The following is a 14,684-nucleotide window of genomic DNA, read 5'->3' on the forward strand; positions in this document are numbered from 1 at the left end:
GGGGGGAGCCCCGCCATGTCTCCCCGCCACCCTCAGGGCACCTGGGCCCGCCCGCCCCGCCGCTCCCCTCTGGGCTCGCCATGGCGCCAGGCCCCGTCCTGCCCCTCAGGGCGCCAGGCCCGGCCTTGCCCAGCCCTGCCCTGTCCCCATCCCGCCCTGAGACCTCCTCTGTCGTCTCCTGGCTGGCTTCGTACCGCAGCCTACACCTGGTTTGCTCATGCAGTGCCTGCCCCGTCCCTTCCAGGGGGTCGTGGCCCCTCCAGCAACGCTGACATCCGTTTGCGCAGCAGCCGTAGCAGCTCAAAGGGGGCTCGATTCCCCCAGTGATGCCCCAGAGATCCTGCTGGGACGGAGCCTTTGCTGGGAAACGAGCTGCAGTGGCTCTCAGGAGGTGTCGGCCCTAAAAGCAGGCAGAGTCTCCAGCCATAGCTGGAGAGGAGCTGTCTGTTAGGAGTAGGGAGCACTTGGGTTAGAGGGCACTAAACGTGACACAAAGCCTGACTGCACCTCTGGGTGCTGCAGTGACAGAGCGGTCAGACTTGTTCCTGGAAATCAGTATGATAAAATATTAGGCTATCTCAGATGTTACTCATGATGAATCCACTGCAGCTGCTTTCAAAGATAATCTGTCAGCAGACTGCCTCTGTAGCAAAATGTTCTCGTGGGGGTGTGAATCATCTGCTTATAGCCCAAAATTCTGTACCTCAGAAGGCTGGGAATTAGACAGGAAAGGGAGGAGGCAATGAGGATGCTTCCAGGGACAAAGCTCATTGTCCTGCCCCTGTCTCTTCCAGCACAGGACAGCCTCAGCCTGTAGGTTCAGTCTTCAAAGTACTTGGAAACATTTCCTGCAGATCATTTGGAGGATGGGAAGGGCTTGAATGTGGCATTTACACTATCTCTAAAAAGAGTCTTGTCAGTTTGCTGTCTTGATAAGCTTTATCTTATATTTCTCTGTGGAACAGATTGTTAGCCCTGCCTGCCATTGGTATGGGAAGGGCGCATCTTTTGTGCAGTTAAATCCTTTATAATCTTTAAAATCGTTCAAGCCTTTCTTAATGTGCAAAAGTAAGTCTATATAAGTTGAAGAATATAACATTTGAATTGTTTGTTTTATTTAAGGCTTGCAACAAAGAAGACAACCCGCTGTTCCACAAACCTCTTGGTCTGGGTCCCAGTGCTCTCTGCGAGCACGCTGAGTAAAGTGAAATTCATGTCTGAGGACCAGTCATCGGGGCAGGATGGAGAGCTTGGGCTTGCAAGCAGTGACCCTTAGTGACGGGACGACAGCCTACATTCAGCAGGCTGTCAAAGGTAATGGTTCCTTTGGGCTGTGAAGTCTAAAAGTCTCTTGATTGACACTGTGAAATTAAAGTCAGACTTATCGAAAGTGCCCTCATGGCACGTGAACTGTCCTACATCTTGTATGGATGCTTGGTACAGGGAACTAGCAGCTATCTGTTAGATTTGCACAGAAGAGTACACAGCAGAAATAAAACATGCACCTGATTTGGAAATAAACCTTTGGAGAGGGCAAAGCTGTTGCCCTAGAAAATAAAGGTTCTTTTCAGACTAAAGTGAGCCCTGTTCTCTCCAGGGTAACTGGGGAAATGGAGTTCGTGCTATGGCCTGCAGGACTTTATTCAACCAAAACTTCCCCTGAAGCTAAGCAGGATGTTTTACTTCACTGAGATGCATGGAATTTGGTTCACAGTGGTGCTTTTCTCAGTTAACCAATGCTAGCTCAGCACCCCTTTAACTGAAGCGATACCAGTGCCAAATTCATCACCTGCCCTTATTTTGGTGTTTGGAGGTGCTGCTTCTTTCACCATCCATTGTTCCTGAGAAAAGGAACATGCTGTTTCTCAGCCTGTGGAACAGGACAGTTGAGTTGCGAGGCTTCGCGTCCTGAGGATTGCTCTTTTGCTTTCTTTTCTGTGTGAACTCACTGCAAGTTTATGTGTGGAGTGGGACTGTGTGGGACTATCTTTCAAATCACTAGGTTTTGTGACCCCCCCCAAACATTGTGCACCAGGTGAAATTAACCTGGATTCCTCATGTTCAGGTCGGATAGAGCAATGTCCCTTCTGCATCAAATAATTTGGTAACTAGAACATTATTATAGGATTACTGAGAGTTACACTATTTTAAGAGTTTGGTCTTCACAGCCAGTCAAGGGTAGCAACACTTTAGATCCCTTTAGGTCCTGAAATTTTTTTCCAAGAGTTGATCTTCCACCGAAGTAGAAGAAAATAAATCTTCAGGCCCCTGCTGATGCCATTAAAAGCTCCTAGTTGACTTTTTATCCAGCACAAGTGGAATTGCTTTCTACTTTAGATCCAAAACGTTTAGCACACATAATTCTTTCTGCTTCTTGGCTTACAGGGCTGTGCAGGGCAGCTTGTAAACAAGCGATGACTGAGGTTCTTTGTCTTGTATCCTCCTGTCTAGGAAAGGGAGGCTCCAGCATTTCTGCAAAGTTAAGTGCCTCTATGGCTGTTCAGGGGAAAGCTTGATAAATGACAGCTTATAAGTAACAGTTTTGCTATCTTCTGTGGGACTGGTTTCCTTAAGAAGATGCAGCAAAGGGGACAGCTTGTGGAACTAGAAAGACTGGACTCTGCAGGCAGCAATGATGGCGATTTTTTAACTGTTTCAGGTGAAAGACTGATTGAAGGTCAAGTCATTGAACTTGAAGATGGGACCACAGCTTATGTCCATCAGGTGACAGTTCAGAAAGGTGAGGACCATAAATTCACCTCTTTTTTTTTTTTTAAGGACATTGTAGATGTAACTGCAATTGTCTGTGTTTCAACAGTCAGGCTCTTTTACTAGCTCTAGCTTTAAGATGTCCATATAGGTGTAGGGTTTTTTTGTCTTGCCATTGTTTTGAGGCTGAAGGAGCAAGGACTTAGAACATGTGATTTTCTGCAAAGTTTTAGCAATCTGAAAAGGCGGCAAATCTGCTGGTGGTGTAAGCAAATGTTTAATTGTGGTTTCACCTGTGGGCTCTCTCACAGTTGTTAGTCTGACAGATCACAAGTCTACAAGCAAGGTCAGTAAGTTGTGTGCTGTGTTTGTGCCAACTATAGAGCCCAACCAAAGTTTGTTTCATGTGGGAGCAGTTGGACAGGAATTTCCTGTGAACTATGAGATAATATACTACTTCTGGAATAGGTGTTTGCTGGGGGCGGGTGGGGATTGTTGGAAGCAATGCCACCTTGGTCATTGACCCATCAGCCAAGGTCACCTTCAAAATGAGGTGACATTAATTAATCTGAGAGGTGATGGGCATTCATTTTGTGTGGCAGGCACCAGAGTGGCACAGAGGAATTCTCCCTGGCCATGATAAGATGTAAAAGGGCAGGTAGAAAGAGCTCTGTTGCTTTGGGCAGTCCTTCCTTCACCCTCCCAAGCTCCTTGTATGCCACCTCCCTTTTCTGTTTTTAAAAGGTTGCTTGAAACCCACGTTGTATGCCTGGCTGTGCCCCTTTCCTCCCTTCATCCTCTTCCCTACCTCCAAACACACACACACACAGTGAGAGGGGTTTTCCTTTTCACCCGTGTTTCCCCTGCTATGGGATGTTTGTGTTCTCCTTTACACACTTCTGTTCCAGAGTTGTCCTTCTTGTCCAGGACAACTTGCATTTTGGAATTGGTGAGATGCTGCATTACCCCAGTGAGCTAAAGAAGTGTGGTGAAGCTCGCATGAAGCATTAAAAAACTTTATAATTCATGTCGTAAGGGCTCAAGTGGTATCTTAAAACCTATAGTTGCGGTTGACTTTCAGTGCAAGCAGGCAGCCCTGCTGTGTCCTCTGTGGGTGTGAATACTGTAGTGTTCAGGAACTGACACAGTATCCCCTCCATCCCGTCAGAGTCTTCCAGTAAGGTGTGTGGATTATTTTTTTTTAGAGTCTGTGGCTTTTGAAGACGGTCAGCCAGTAGTGTTGGAAGATGGCAGTATGGCCTACATACACAACACAGCTAAAGGTAAAGTGTGTTCCCTGTTCTTGCCTTGGCAGCTGGAGTAGAAGCTGCTAAAGCATCACAGGTTTCCAAGGCTGTAGGTAGCCCAGGGAGATGAAGAGTGCCTCGCACTCAGCAGCTTTTTTACATTTGATTTTATTGGTTTCCTCATGCAGAAAGTTATGACCCCAGCACCTTTGAGGCTGTCCAACTGGAGGATGGCTCTACTGCCTACATACATCGTCCTGTCGTCATGCCACCCGGCAGCACCATCCTGGAAGTGCAGGGAGAAACTGGGCTAGAGGAGTTGGCTGGAGAGGAGGAAGATGATGCCTTTGATGTCGAGACCATTAATGCATTAAAGCAGTATGCCAGTAAGGTGAGGACGCAACACTGCTTTCATGGCCTGCCAGCAGCACTGAGGGGCTGGTGTAGTAGTCCACATTTGGCCTGGGGTTTAAGTGTCCTCCTTTCATTAGTACTTCTGTGTATTTGTTTTTCAGCAATGCCAGCTTTGAGAAGAGAAACTGGACAGGGCTGCTGTGAAAATGCCACCACTGACAGGTGGCTGACAGTTAAGGACCTAGAATGAGGGACAGTTTCGTGCTGGACCTTCTAGCTAGTTCCTACAGAGTGCTGGACCTACTACCCTTAACCTCCTGCAGGCACAGATTTGGGAAGAGCAGAGAGCTGCTGTGATACAGCTTGGATTTTTTTTTTTTTCCTTGCTTTGAATGTCCTTCCTTGTAGGTGTTTTCTTTCTGTTTGCCTGGGTTTCTCCTAATGCCACCTGGGTATGATGTTCTCTTCCACAGATGATCCAGGCAGCAGATTGAGACTAGCCTTTTCCATGTCAGGAGTGGCTAAGTTATGGCCACTGTTCCCCATGTTGACAAAGGCCTCAAAAACCAAAATAGCTTCAGACACTAATGTGTTGTCACTGCAGTCTGAATGTCTTGGGTGCTGCCATTTTTTCCCGTCTTCATGGTGGTGTGTGAGACCGGGCTACCAGGAGTGTGCTGATACAGTGCTCAGCTGGGCAGCGTTAGGATTTACCGATGGAGATCTTTCTGCTGTGGTCGGACCTTCCTCCCCTAGTTCTCTGGAGAAGAGTGGGGTGGCGCTGCTGATGTGAATGCCTTCCAGCTTGGGTTGCTCACCTGCTCCTCGCTGTACAGGGAGGTATGAACAGTACCCATGCCTCTCTGCTTGTAGGTGTCTGACGAGGAAGAGGAGGGAGTGATGAACACCTGCCATATGAAGAGTGAGGATTCCAGCCACGTCCCTTCCCAGGTCTGAATTTTTCAGTGATGCATTTCTGAAACTAGGCCAAACTCCTCTTGAGGCAGAGCGCTTTGCCAGCTAGTAATTAAAAAAGCTTTGTGGCTTCTCTGTAAGGTTAGCAAATATATTAGCTGCAAGTTTTACAAATGAGCTAAGTGAGGCACAGGGAGGTGAGTTATGTGGCTGAGAACACTCAGCGAGTTGGGAGGTGGGAATAGGAAATGCTGGTTCCTAGACCCCTGCCCTGTCACCTGCGTTGCACCGTATGTGCGCAAGCTGTGTTTGTAGGAACATGTTTTTGTGACAGTAACTGAAGGAGTGCATATGTGTAGCAAGGAGGGAAATTACTTGTGTGGGCTTCGCAAAGCCTGCTGTAGCGGCTCACTGAGTTAATTTCTGTATGCCTTGTGGCAGGATTTGCAGGAGGAGGAAGTGCACAGCAATGAGAAGGGGCAGCAGGTCGGCAGCAGAGCTTTCCGTTGTGGGTACAAAGGCTGTGGCCGCCTCTATACCACCGCCCACCATCTAAAGGTAAAGCAAGTAACATGCAGTCACGCAGCGTGCAGGCCAGACATATCCCCATGTTCTAGTGCCAGATCAGAATGCTGCTATACAAAAGGCTGAGCTGTGAGCTTGGCTCCCCAAGAGATACAGATGTGTTAATTGGCCAAGGTGAAATCCAACAGAGAACTTCAGATTCTCTCCACCAGCTAGATTTCTCCCCACTGTTTTCCTTCCTCCTTGTCTCGGACCTCATTTTAGGGACCTGTTCTTTCTTTTCCAGGTACATGAACGTGCTCACACAGGTGACCGGCCATATGTGTGCGACTTCCCAAGCTGTGGGAAAGCATTTGCTACAGGTAACAATTTCTCTTTTGAGCAAATGTTGTTTTCTGTCCAGTCCAAACCACTCTTGAGTATCAGCCCCGGCTTTATTCCAGCAGAGCACAATGAGTATAGCTTTTAAAGCCTTCTGAGAAAGAATTGCAGCATGGGAGATTGCCCAGGACTTGACTGATTATGGACAGATTAAAGGAGTTGCAGGAAGAAGCTGAGTTGTGGGTGGTATTGTGAGGCTGTTTGGGTATTTCTTCCCCTTTAGCTTTGCAGACACAGGACAGACATTGAAAAATGCCTGAACTGAGAGATGGTACACAGTTTGCCATATTATTTCCTTCTCGTTATAAAATTAATTGTAGTTTCTTTCCTGGACAGGGTATGGGCTGAAGAGCCACGTGAGAACACACACTGGTGAGAAACCGTACAAGTGTCCAGAAGACATATGTAGCAAAGCCTTCAAAACCTCTGGGGATCTACAGAAACACATCCGGACACACACAGGTGAGCAGTACAGGAGAACTGAGCTGCCCATTGAAAGGGTCTCCAAGATAAAGTACTGCTTCAGCCTTTGTCCAGGACATGCCTTTTTGTATCTTGGGTGAAGCAAGGCAGAAAAGAAGTTGACTTCAGACAGAAGTAGCTGGGTAGTAGAAGTAGTACCAGGGATTCTTGGTTCAGTTACGAACAACAGAGCAAAAGGGGTAGGGATGCCTGTGTTGCTAGAGGAAATGTGCCAGCGTTTGGTCTCGTTGGTGTAATACTATGGAGGGGTGAAGGGATGCAGGTGTCCATGGCATTCCAGGTAGCTGTGTTGTAGCAGGACTCTCATCCACATTACTCTGTCAATGCAGGTGAGCGTCCCTTCAAGTGCCCCTTTGTGGGCTGTGGCCGTTCTTTTACCACATCCAACATCCGCAAGGTTCACATCCGGACGCACACAGGCGAGCGGCCGTACATGTGTCCAGAGCCCAACTGCGGAAGGGGCTTCACCAGTGCCACCAATTACAAGAACCACATGAGAATCCACACAGGTAAGAGGAGGAGAGGGTGAAACGCAGACAGCTCCTCCCCAGTCAGCTGGCTGTGCTGACAGCGTGTGGCAGCAGGAAAATCTGCGGGACCGAAATGGTCATTTCCAGGCCAGGCATTGCAGGGGTGGATCTGGGGTGGCCAGGGAGTTAAAGGAAGTAGGAATTGCTTTGCTGGGCTGATTATTGTTCCACCAGTCTGTCTCCAGCTATTCGTTCTTGATGGCGAATCCCTTCCCAGAGCATGAGGAGGGTGAGTGAGTTAAGCTCTTCTCTGTGGCCTCTGCCCTAGGAGAGAAGCCATACATGTGCACTGTGCCAGGCTGTGGAAAGCGCTTCACGGAGTACTCCAGCCTCTACAAGCACCACGTGGTCCACACGCACTGCAAGCCCTACACCTGCAATAGCTGTGGGAAGACCTACCGCCAGACCTCCACGCTGGCCATGCACAAGCGCAGCAGCCACGGCGAGCTGGAGGCCACGGAGGAGAGCGAACAGGCCCTCTACGAACAGCAGCAGCTGGAGGGTGAGCAACCACTCTGCTGTCACCTGTGGCAGGCTTGGGTCAGGCCCTGTGGCGCCGGGGAGAGAGATGACAGCAAGAGCCTGCAGCCGCTCCCCTCTCTCAGACCCAGGTCTGCGCTGTGGCCTGCTGGCTCCCCCGTCAAACCCAGATCTGTGTCACAGACAAGAGTAGAGGGCTCCCCATGGTCCTCGCTGTGTGTCATGGGTTGGGAACGGACTTCTGCCTGTTCTGTAGTACAGGAGAGGTAAAGACCCTTCTTCCCAGGCCAACACTGGACTGTTGTCATAGAATGGTTTGGGTTGGAAGGGACCTTAAAGACCATCCAGTGCCACCCCCTGCCCTGGGCAGGGACACCTCCCCCCAGCCCAGGTTGCTCCAAGCCCCGTCCAACCTGGCCTTGAACACCTCCAGGGATGGGGCAGCCACAGCTTCTCAGGGCAACCTGCGCCAGGGGCTCACCGCCCTCATAGTGGAAAATGTCTTCCTGATATCTAATCTAAATCTACACTTTCCCAGTTTGAAGCCATTCCCCCTCGTCCTATCACTACATGCCCTAGTAAAAAGTCCCTCCCCAGCTTTCTTGTAGGCCCCCTTCAGATACTGTAAGGCCGCTATAAGGTCTCCCTGGAGCCTTCTCTTCTCCAGGCTGAAGAACACGATCATTGTGATCTTGTGCTCTTCTGTGCTGGCCTTTCAGAGAACAGGCAGGTCCCGGGGTCAGGCGTGTGCTTTCATGCTCTGATTAGCACTTCTCTCTCCCTTTTTGCTCTTCCCCTTCCCTGACTCAGCTGCTGCTGCTGACAGTGGCTCCCCCCTGAAGAGCCAAAATGTTGCTTTCCTGTCAGAGATGGAGGAAGATGAAGAGGAAGAGGAAGATGAAGAGGGTATGCCTACGCAGGTCTCGCTTATCTCTCAGGATGGGACGGAGCAGGTATGGACGCTGGCAGCCTCCAGCATGTTGGGGACAGCAGTTAACTGAGTAAGATTCTGCCTCTACCCAGCCTTGGTGTTCTCTTTAAGGCTTTTCTTTCAGCGTAAAACAGACCCTGGGGCTTCAAGGGCTCTGTCTGTCATGAGGGCTCCCTCCTTACAGCCTTACCCCACTGCTGCAGTCTTGATGTGGAGGGTAAAGAACAGACCTCTGGTCCCCGACTCGCCTTCTTGCTGGACGGCGTCTTGCAGGCGTTTGCCCATGCTCACGTGCAGTGCCTGGCAGCCCTCGCCTCCCGGCCAGCTGTCGAGAGGCAGCTCCCAATCTCTGCTGACACAGGCTGGATTTAGAGATTGTTTTTTCATCATTTGCGTACGGCAGTGCTTTTCTTGTACTTCCCTCCACCAGCTGCCCGTGTGCTGACTGGGAAGAACTCCCTTCTGTGGCATGGAGCAAAGGAAACAGCTGCCACGAGTAACGCTTGTTTCCTCTTAGTCTGAGAAGCTCCCTGCTGTAGCGATGCACAAACTGTCGCTTCAAAGCCTGGAGAGAAGATGCTAAGTGGGAAGGGGAGGTGTGGCAGAAGGGGAAGGGCTGGAGACCTGAGGTCTGTGAGTTCTCCATCGATTCTGTCCATGGCCCTGAGCAAAGTCCTTGGAATCTTCTGTGCCCTGGGTCTTGCATGCAGAGGAGGGGTGAATATTTCATCCTTACTGAGACCTTTTTGTTGCTGAACTCTGGAGTTGCATAAGGCTTCCTGAGAAGCCATCCTGGCTCAGAGCATCCACTTTTATCCCACCCAGGTCAGTTTGTCGCAGGAAGACCTGCAGGCCCTGGGCAGTGCAATCAGCATGGTGACGGAGAGCGGTGCCCTCGCCATGCCCGAGGAAGAGCAGGCAGGTGGTGACACACACACTGTGACTGTGACCAACACGGATGGCACTGAAACACAGCCGGTACAAACAAAACTGGGACCTTCCCTTTTCCCTGCTAGAAGGGAATTGCATTTTCTTTTAAAACATGATTGTTTTTTATCTTCACTTTTCCTAGGTTACCATAGTCACTTCTGAGGCAGTCATGTCTGAAGAATCGGCCGTCGCATCCCTCTGTCATCAGCAGGTGGCATTGCTGGCTACTGCCAATGGCACCCACATCGCAGTGCAGGTACTCCACGGCTCCTGCCACCTTCCCCCTCCACCCGCTGGCTTCAGCACTTGCCCTCTTGCTCTGCTGTGTCTCCTCTTGCTCCTTAGTTCCCAGACACCCTGTGTATGGAGGAAAGCAGGGATGTGCTCCTTGCATTGCAGAATACTCCTTTGTAAACAGCCTTTCTCTGCTTTGCATCTCTCTCTGCTTTGCCCTGCTGCTTTCTCCCTGTGTCACCCACTGCCAATCCCTCGTACCTCTGTCCTGCTGGGGGCCGCTCTGAGTGAGCCCGCACCTCCAGAGCCCACCGTCGGGGAGGACAGTGTTATCTCTCTCCCTTTCCTCCTCTAGATAGAAGAGCAGCAGAGCCTGGAGGAAGCCATCAGCATGGCCGCAGCAGCAATCCAGCATGAACCTGTAGCACTTGACGCAGCCGTGTCTGAGAATGGGTGCTGAGACCCTGCAGAGCCTCCCAGGCGGGGAGAGCAGCAGCCCGAGCTTGTTCTCCACGGGGGCATCGGGAGCTGCAGGAACCGGGCCGGCTGACGCGTGGAAGAGGTGCGGTACACGAGGGAAGGCGGCTGAGTCCAGCAGCCAGCACGGGCACCGCACAGGCGGTGAGAGCTGATGCCGGCAGTGATGGGCTACCGGAGTGACCCTGTTCCAAGGGCCCTTCTCTCCATGGCGGGATGTCCAAGATACCCGGCTGCTGCTTTCTCCTGGGCTCTGAGCAGCAACTTTCCTGCTCCTTGTCTTGGGCACTGATTCCCTCTGTCTGGAGGAGATGGCAGATTGTGTCTTCTGGTATTTATTTCTTCATGGCTAAGATTTCCAAGATCTGCCAGTCTTCTGCAGTAGAGGCAGAGCCACAGAGATTTCAGCAGTCTCTGGAAGTGCAAAACTTTTTTGGAGAGGTGCTTCTTGTCTTCTCCCTCTAGGAATGGTCCAATAGCTCCCCTTTCTTGCCCACCCCCTCCAGGTAAGGGGCAAGCGGGCAGTGTACACACAGAAGAAATAAAGCCCCATCAAAGCAAACCCAGGCGGTCCTGGGCTCGGTGTCTGGAGTGGTGACGATTTCCTGACGCTGGAGCGAGTGCCCGGGCTGGTTCCGACAGCAATTCTGCCGTCTCTTTATCACACTCCGCTTTCCAGCAAACTTCCTCGGCAGACTCAGCGCTGCGGAGCAGAGCAAAGCGCTTCTGCCACCGAAGCTGACCAGCACTTGTCGGGGGCTGAGCTAGACTTGGATGTAAATACCGAGTTGAAATAAAAACAAAATTAAAATTTTCTTTTTAAAAAGAAGCACCCTTCTCTCTTTCAGTCCCTGGGGCGAGTGGCTGGCAGAGGGTGGGATGGATGTTACTGTTTTGCAGGTGTAAGGATTAAGGAAGTTCAGGAGATTTGTTGAATTGTCTGAAAGCGTCCTGCCAAAGCAGCGATTATCCAAAAACAGCGCTGAGGAGGGGTGTGAGCAAGATAAGTGGTAGCTTCTGAGCATTCAGCGTGTGTCTTAGAGGGGCTAAGAGCCGTCTCCGGAATCTCAGATCAGGCCTTGGCTCTTCCAAGGGCTCCTGCAAGCCTAGATTTAAGGAACTGTCACGTAATACAAAACAATGTGTGAACGCATCCTACAACCCTCTGAGCTGGGGAGAGACCAGGGCTGACTTCCTCAACCCACCCAGAGTAACCTCAGCCCCTCCTCTGTGTGCCTCTGCCCCATGCAGTTTGTGGACAAAGCCAGGGCAGAGAGCGCCATAGAATCATTTAGGTTGGAAAATACCTTCAAGATCATCGAGTCCAACCATAAACCGAACACCAGCGCAGGCTCTCAGCAATCGGGTGGTTTATTTTTTGGATGTACCCGAGGAGTTGGCGGAGGAAGAGATTTCTGCCGGCAAGGAATGGGCATAACCCAGGAGTGCTGTAGCGGGATAGATCTCCGCTCGCCTTCCTTGGTGCGACCGATCCCAAAACAAGCCGGGCTGGAACCTTTCCAAAAGGCGCAGCCCACGCTCCCAACTGCCAGGGGAAGCTCTTCGTTTAAATCCCAGAAGAGGAAGCTGCTATTTGAGTCAGGGAGGGGATTTCTCTCTGCAGAACGCGAATGCCGTTTGATCTCTAGGCTGAGCTAGCAAAGGGTTACGAATCCCTGTCCCGTTTGAGCTCCCTCAGCCCCCGTTCGTGCTTCCCTTGGGCTGCTGAGGAATCTCTTTGGGGATCTTTCCGTGAAGGGGGTTGAGAAGGGAGGAAAGACCTGCAGCCCAGGGGACCGTGAGGACCAAGATGTGGCCCCTGGGCTTCTCCGGGGTGCGCCCAAGCAGATGGCGCTCCAGCTTCACGCCCAAGGCTGTCGAGGCAGGCGGTTTCCTGGAACCGGATCCTCGGCCTCGACAGAGCCGCCTCTGCCATCGCCGCCTGTAGCCATGGACCTGCGAGCGGAGCTGCTGAAGTCCATCTGGTACGCCTTCACCGCCCTGGATGTGGAGAAGAGCGGCAAGGTCTCCAAATCCCAGCTCAAAGTGAGTCCTCGGGGGGAGCCGGGACGGCCCCAGCGCGGGGCTGGCGGGTGGGCTGCGAGGGGCAGAGCGGGTCCAGGGATGCTTGACATCCCTCCGGGGTTTCCACTGAGGGATTGTTAAATATTAAGTTTAATAAGAGCTTGCTGTCGCCTCCACACTGCTTTTGGTGAAGTTCTTTGGCTCTGCCTCATCTACCTTTAATAAAAAGCTGGGGGAGTTAATGCTCAACCATATTTTCTAGGTGAAAATGAGGAGAAATCTAATTTTAATTATTTCCGATTTCTTATGCTTTTCACGGCCAACTAACAGCCCAAACTCGGTTTATAAATATAAATCTTGCTTGCCTGAGCACCCGCGTTTCTGCTTCCTGTTCAGCCAGTGGCTCGGTAGGTAGAGGCAGACCATTTTTAAACTAAAACTCCTCAGTGGTCTGGCCAGAAATAACACAGCGCTTTTAAAAAATCTCTGATTTCCCCTCTCCCCCACTCCCAGAGCAGCTTTGCAGGGGGCTCCTGCGTTCAGCCCTTCCTCAAAACCAGCGTGGCTTTAAAAAACCCCTTTTTGTCCGCCTCTGGGACGGGGTCTGGGCGAATCCACCAGATTGCACCTTGGCTTTGACAATAATTATTGATTTTTATGTTTTTTTCCCCCATTTGCAAATGATGGGACTCCTTTTTTTGTTGCCGGGTAAATGTCCCGTTGCGGTTTTTAGGCTGGTGGTGGGGTAGGAAATGCCGGTTGGAGTGGGGGGCTGCGATGCCGAGGAAAGACCTGAGCTAGAAAACATGCAAAACACGGGGAGATGTTGCGTCAGGACTTGGCAGCTGCTGCCCGTGTGCGAGATGAGTTGTGAAACACTGCAAAGAAACCTCTTTTCCTCTATTCCCTCTACTTTATAGGGCTTCCCCCAGGACAGACTGCAGGGAAGGTGCTGAGCTTGGTGGGGGGGGGAGGCGTATTTTGCCTGAAAATGAAGAGTTTTGTTCACAGGGGTCTGGAGGAGAAGCAGTGGGAGCCAGGCTCCTCCTGCTCAGCCGCTGCCTTCGGCTGCTCCCCCAAAACTTGTTGCATGTGTGCCCTGCGAGCCATGCTCGCCTGCTTAAAACTGTAGAAATACTTGAAGGAATTAAGGAAAATCCCAAAGTAGGCCAGAGCCTAATTCCCCCCCGGCTAATCCCCGAGGGCGGCTGTGCTCCCCCCGACAGCATCCCCTGCACCCAGACGCCGGGTCCTGAGCCCAGCCCAGGCGCGCTGCTGGCCCCAAAAGTGCCGGCGTGAACACGTGCAGCGCTTCTCTTGCGAGATCGTTATCGCCGGCGATGATGCTGAGGCCACAGAGACCCTAATTTTAACGGCAGTTTCCTAGAGGAGTTGGGGCGGGGGGGGTGGGGGGAGCTGCAATCCCTCGCGCAGGGGTGGGGGGGATGCTGGGGACGGCATCTCCGCAGTGACTTTGCTCAGGGTGACATTTCAGAGGGGAAGGGAGATTCGCCCCTCGCTGTTTTTCCACCCGCCTTTCAGCGCCGAGACGGGACGGCGGTGGGTCGGGCTGCACCATTGCACGACGAAGCTCAACTCCGGATAACTTTCCCCCGGCCTCGGGGCCGGGACGAGCTCATTTCCACCACCCATCGATGCCAACCGCTGGCTCAGGTTCACCCTACGCAAGCCGACAGAGGCGTTTCTGCTCGTAGGTTCAGTGCGGAAGAATCATAGAATCATGGAATGGTTTAGGTTGGAAGGGACCTTGAAGATCATCGAGTTCCAACCTCCCTGCCCTGGGCAGGGGCACCTCCCACCAGCCCAGGTTGCCCAAGGCCACCTCCAGCCTGGCCCTGAACACCTCCAGGGATGGGGCCTCAACAGCCTCTCTGGGCAACCTGTGCCAGTGCCTCACCACCCTCAAAGTGAAAAACTTCTTCCTAATGTTTAATCTAAACCTGCCTTCTTCCAGTTTATAGCCATTCCCCCTCATCTTATCACTACATGCCCCAGTAAAAAGTCCTTCCCCAGCTCTCCTGGAGCCCCTTTAGGCACTGGAAGGCCACAATAAGATCTCCCCAGAGCCTTCTCTTCTCCAGGCTGAACAGCCCCAACTCTCTCAGCCTCTCAAGAAATCCAGGGTCTTGCCGGTTTGAGCAGTAACGCGTTAAAGCCGCAGTGGCTGTGCCTTCTCCAAACTCCTCCGGGGCTGTGCGAGCCGGGCTGGGCTCCGCTCCCTCACCCAGGCGTGTTGCTGCAAGAAGGGTCTTGAACGAGGGTGGGAGAAATGCCGGTGTTCCTGGTATTTGTACCTAGGGGGAACAAAACCAGCCCTGGGAGCTGGGCTGGGAATTTGCTGGTGGATGAGCAGCACGCTGGCGGGACCCGGGTGCTAAACGCCGCCGACCTCTCTCCAGCCACTTGCAGAAGAAAATTTAGCAGCGTTGCAAAGCGCGCTGG

General features: G+C 51.9%; 2 protein-coding genes across 2 annotated transcripts in view; one reads left to right on the forward strand and one right to left on the reverse strand.

Annotated features, from left to right (window-relative positions):
- Positions 1 to 82, reverse strand: part of RPL10A (ribosomal protein L10a) — a 4,626-nt gene extending 4,544 nt beyond the window's left edge. The window contains exon 1 of the mRNA XM_009888326.1: positions 42 to 82. Coding sequence (XP_009886628.1) covers positions 42 to 82 — 41 coding nt within the window. The remainder of the gene's footprint in view (positions 1 to 41) is intronic.
- A 1,159-nt stretch (positions 83 to 1,241) lies between these two features.
- ZNF76 (zinc finger protein 76) lies at positions 1,242 to 10,179 on the forward strand. The gene is made up of 13 exons (XM_009888262.1): positions 1,242 to 1,314; positions 2,660 to 2,740; positions 3,915 to 3,992; positions 4,145 to 4,347; positions 5,667 to 5,783; positions 6,037 to 6,112; positions 6,468 to 6,593; positions 6,944 to 7,123; positions 7,413 to 7,646; positions 8,435 to 8,577; positions 9,381 to 9,533; positions 9,628 to 9,741; positions 10,075 to 10,179. The coding sequence occupies exons 1-13, from the start codon at positions 1,242 to 1,244 to the stop codon at positions 10,177 to 10,179; spliced, it is 1,683 nt and encodes a 560-aa protein (XP_009886564.1).
- The last annotated feature ends 4,505 nt before the right edge of the window (positions 10,180 to 14,684 follow it).

The sequence above is a fragment of the Charadrius vociferus genome, unplaced genomic scaffold (genome assembly GCF_000708025.1).
Source record: "Charadrius vociferus isolate BGI_N301 unplaced genomic scaffold, ASM70802v2 scaffold266, whole genome shotgun sequence".
Taxonomy (NCBI): Eukaryota; Metazoa; Chordata; class Aves; order Charadriiformes; family Charadriidae; genus Charadrius; species Charadrius vociferus.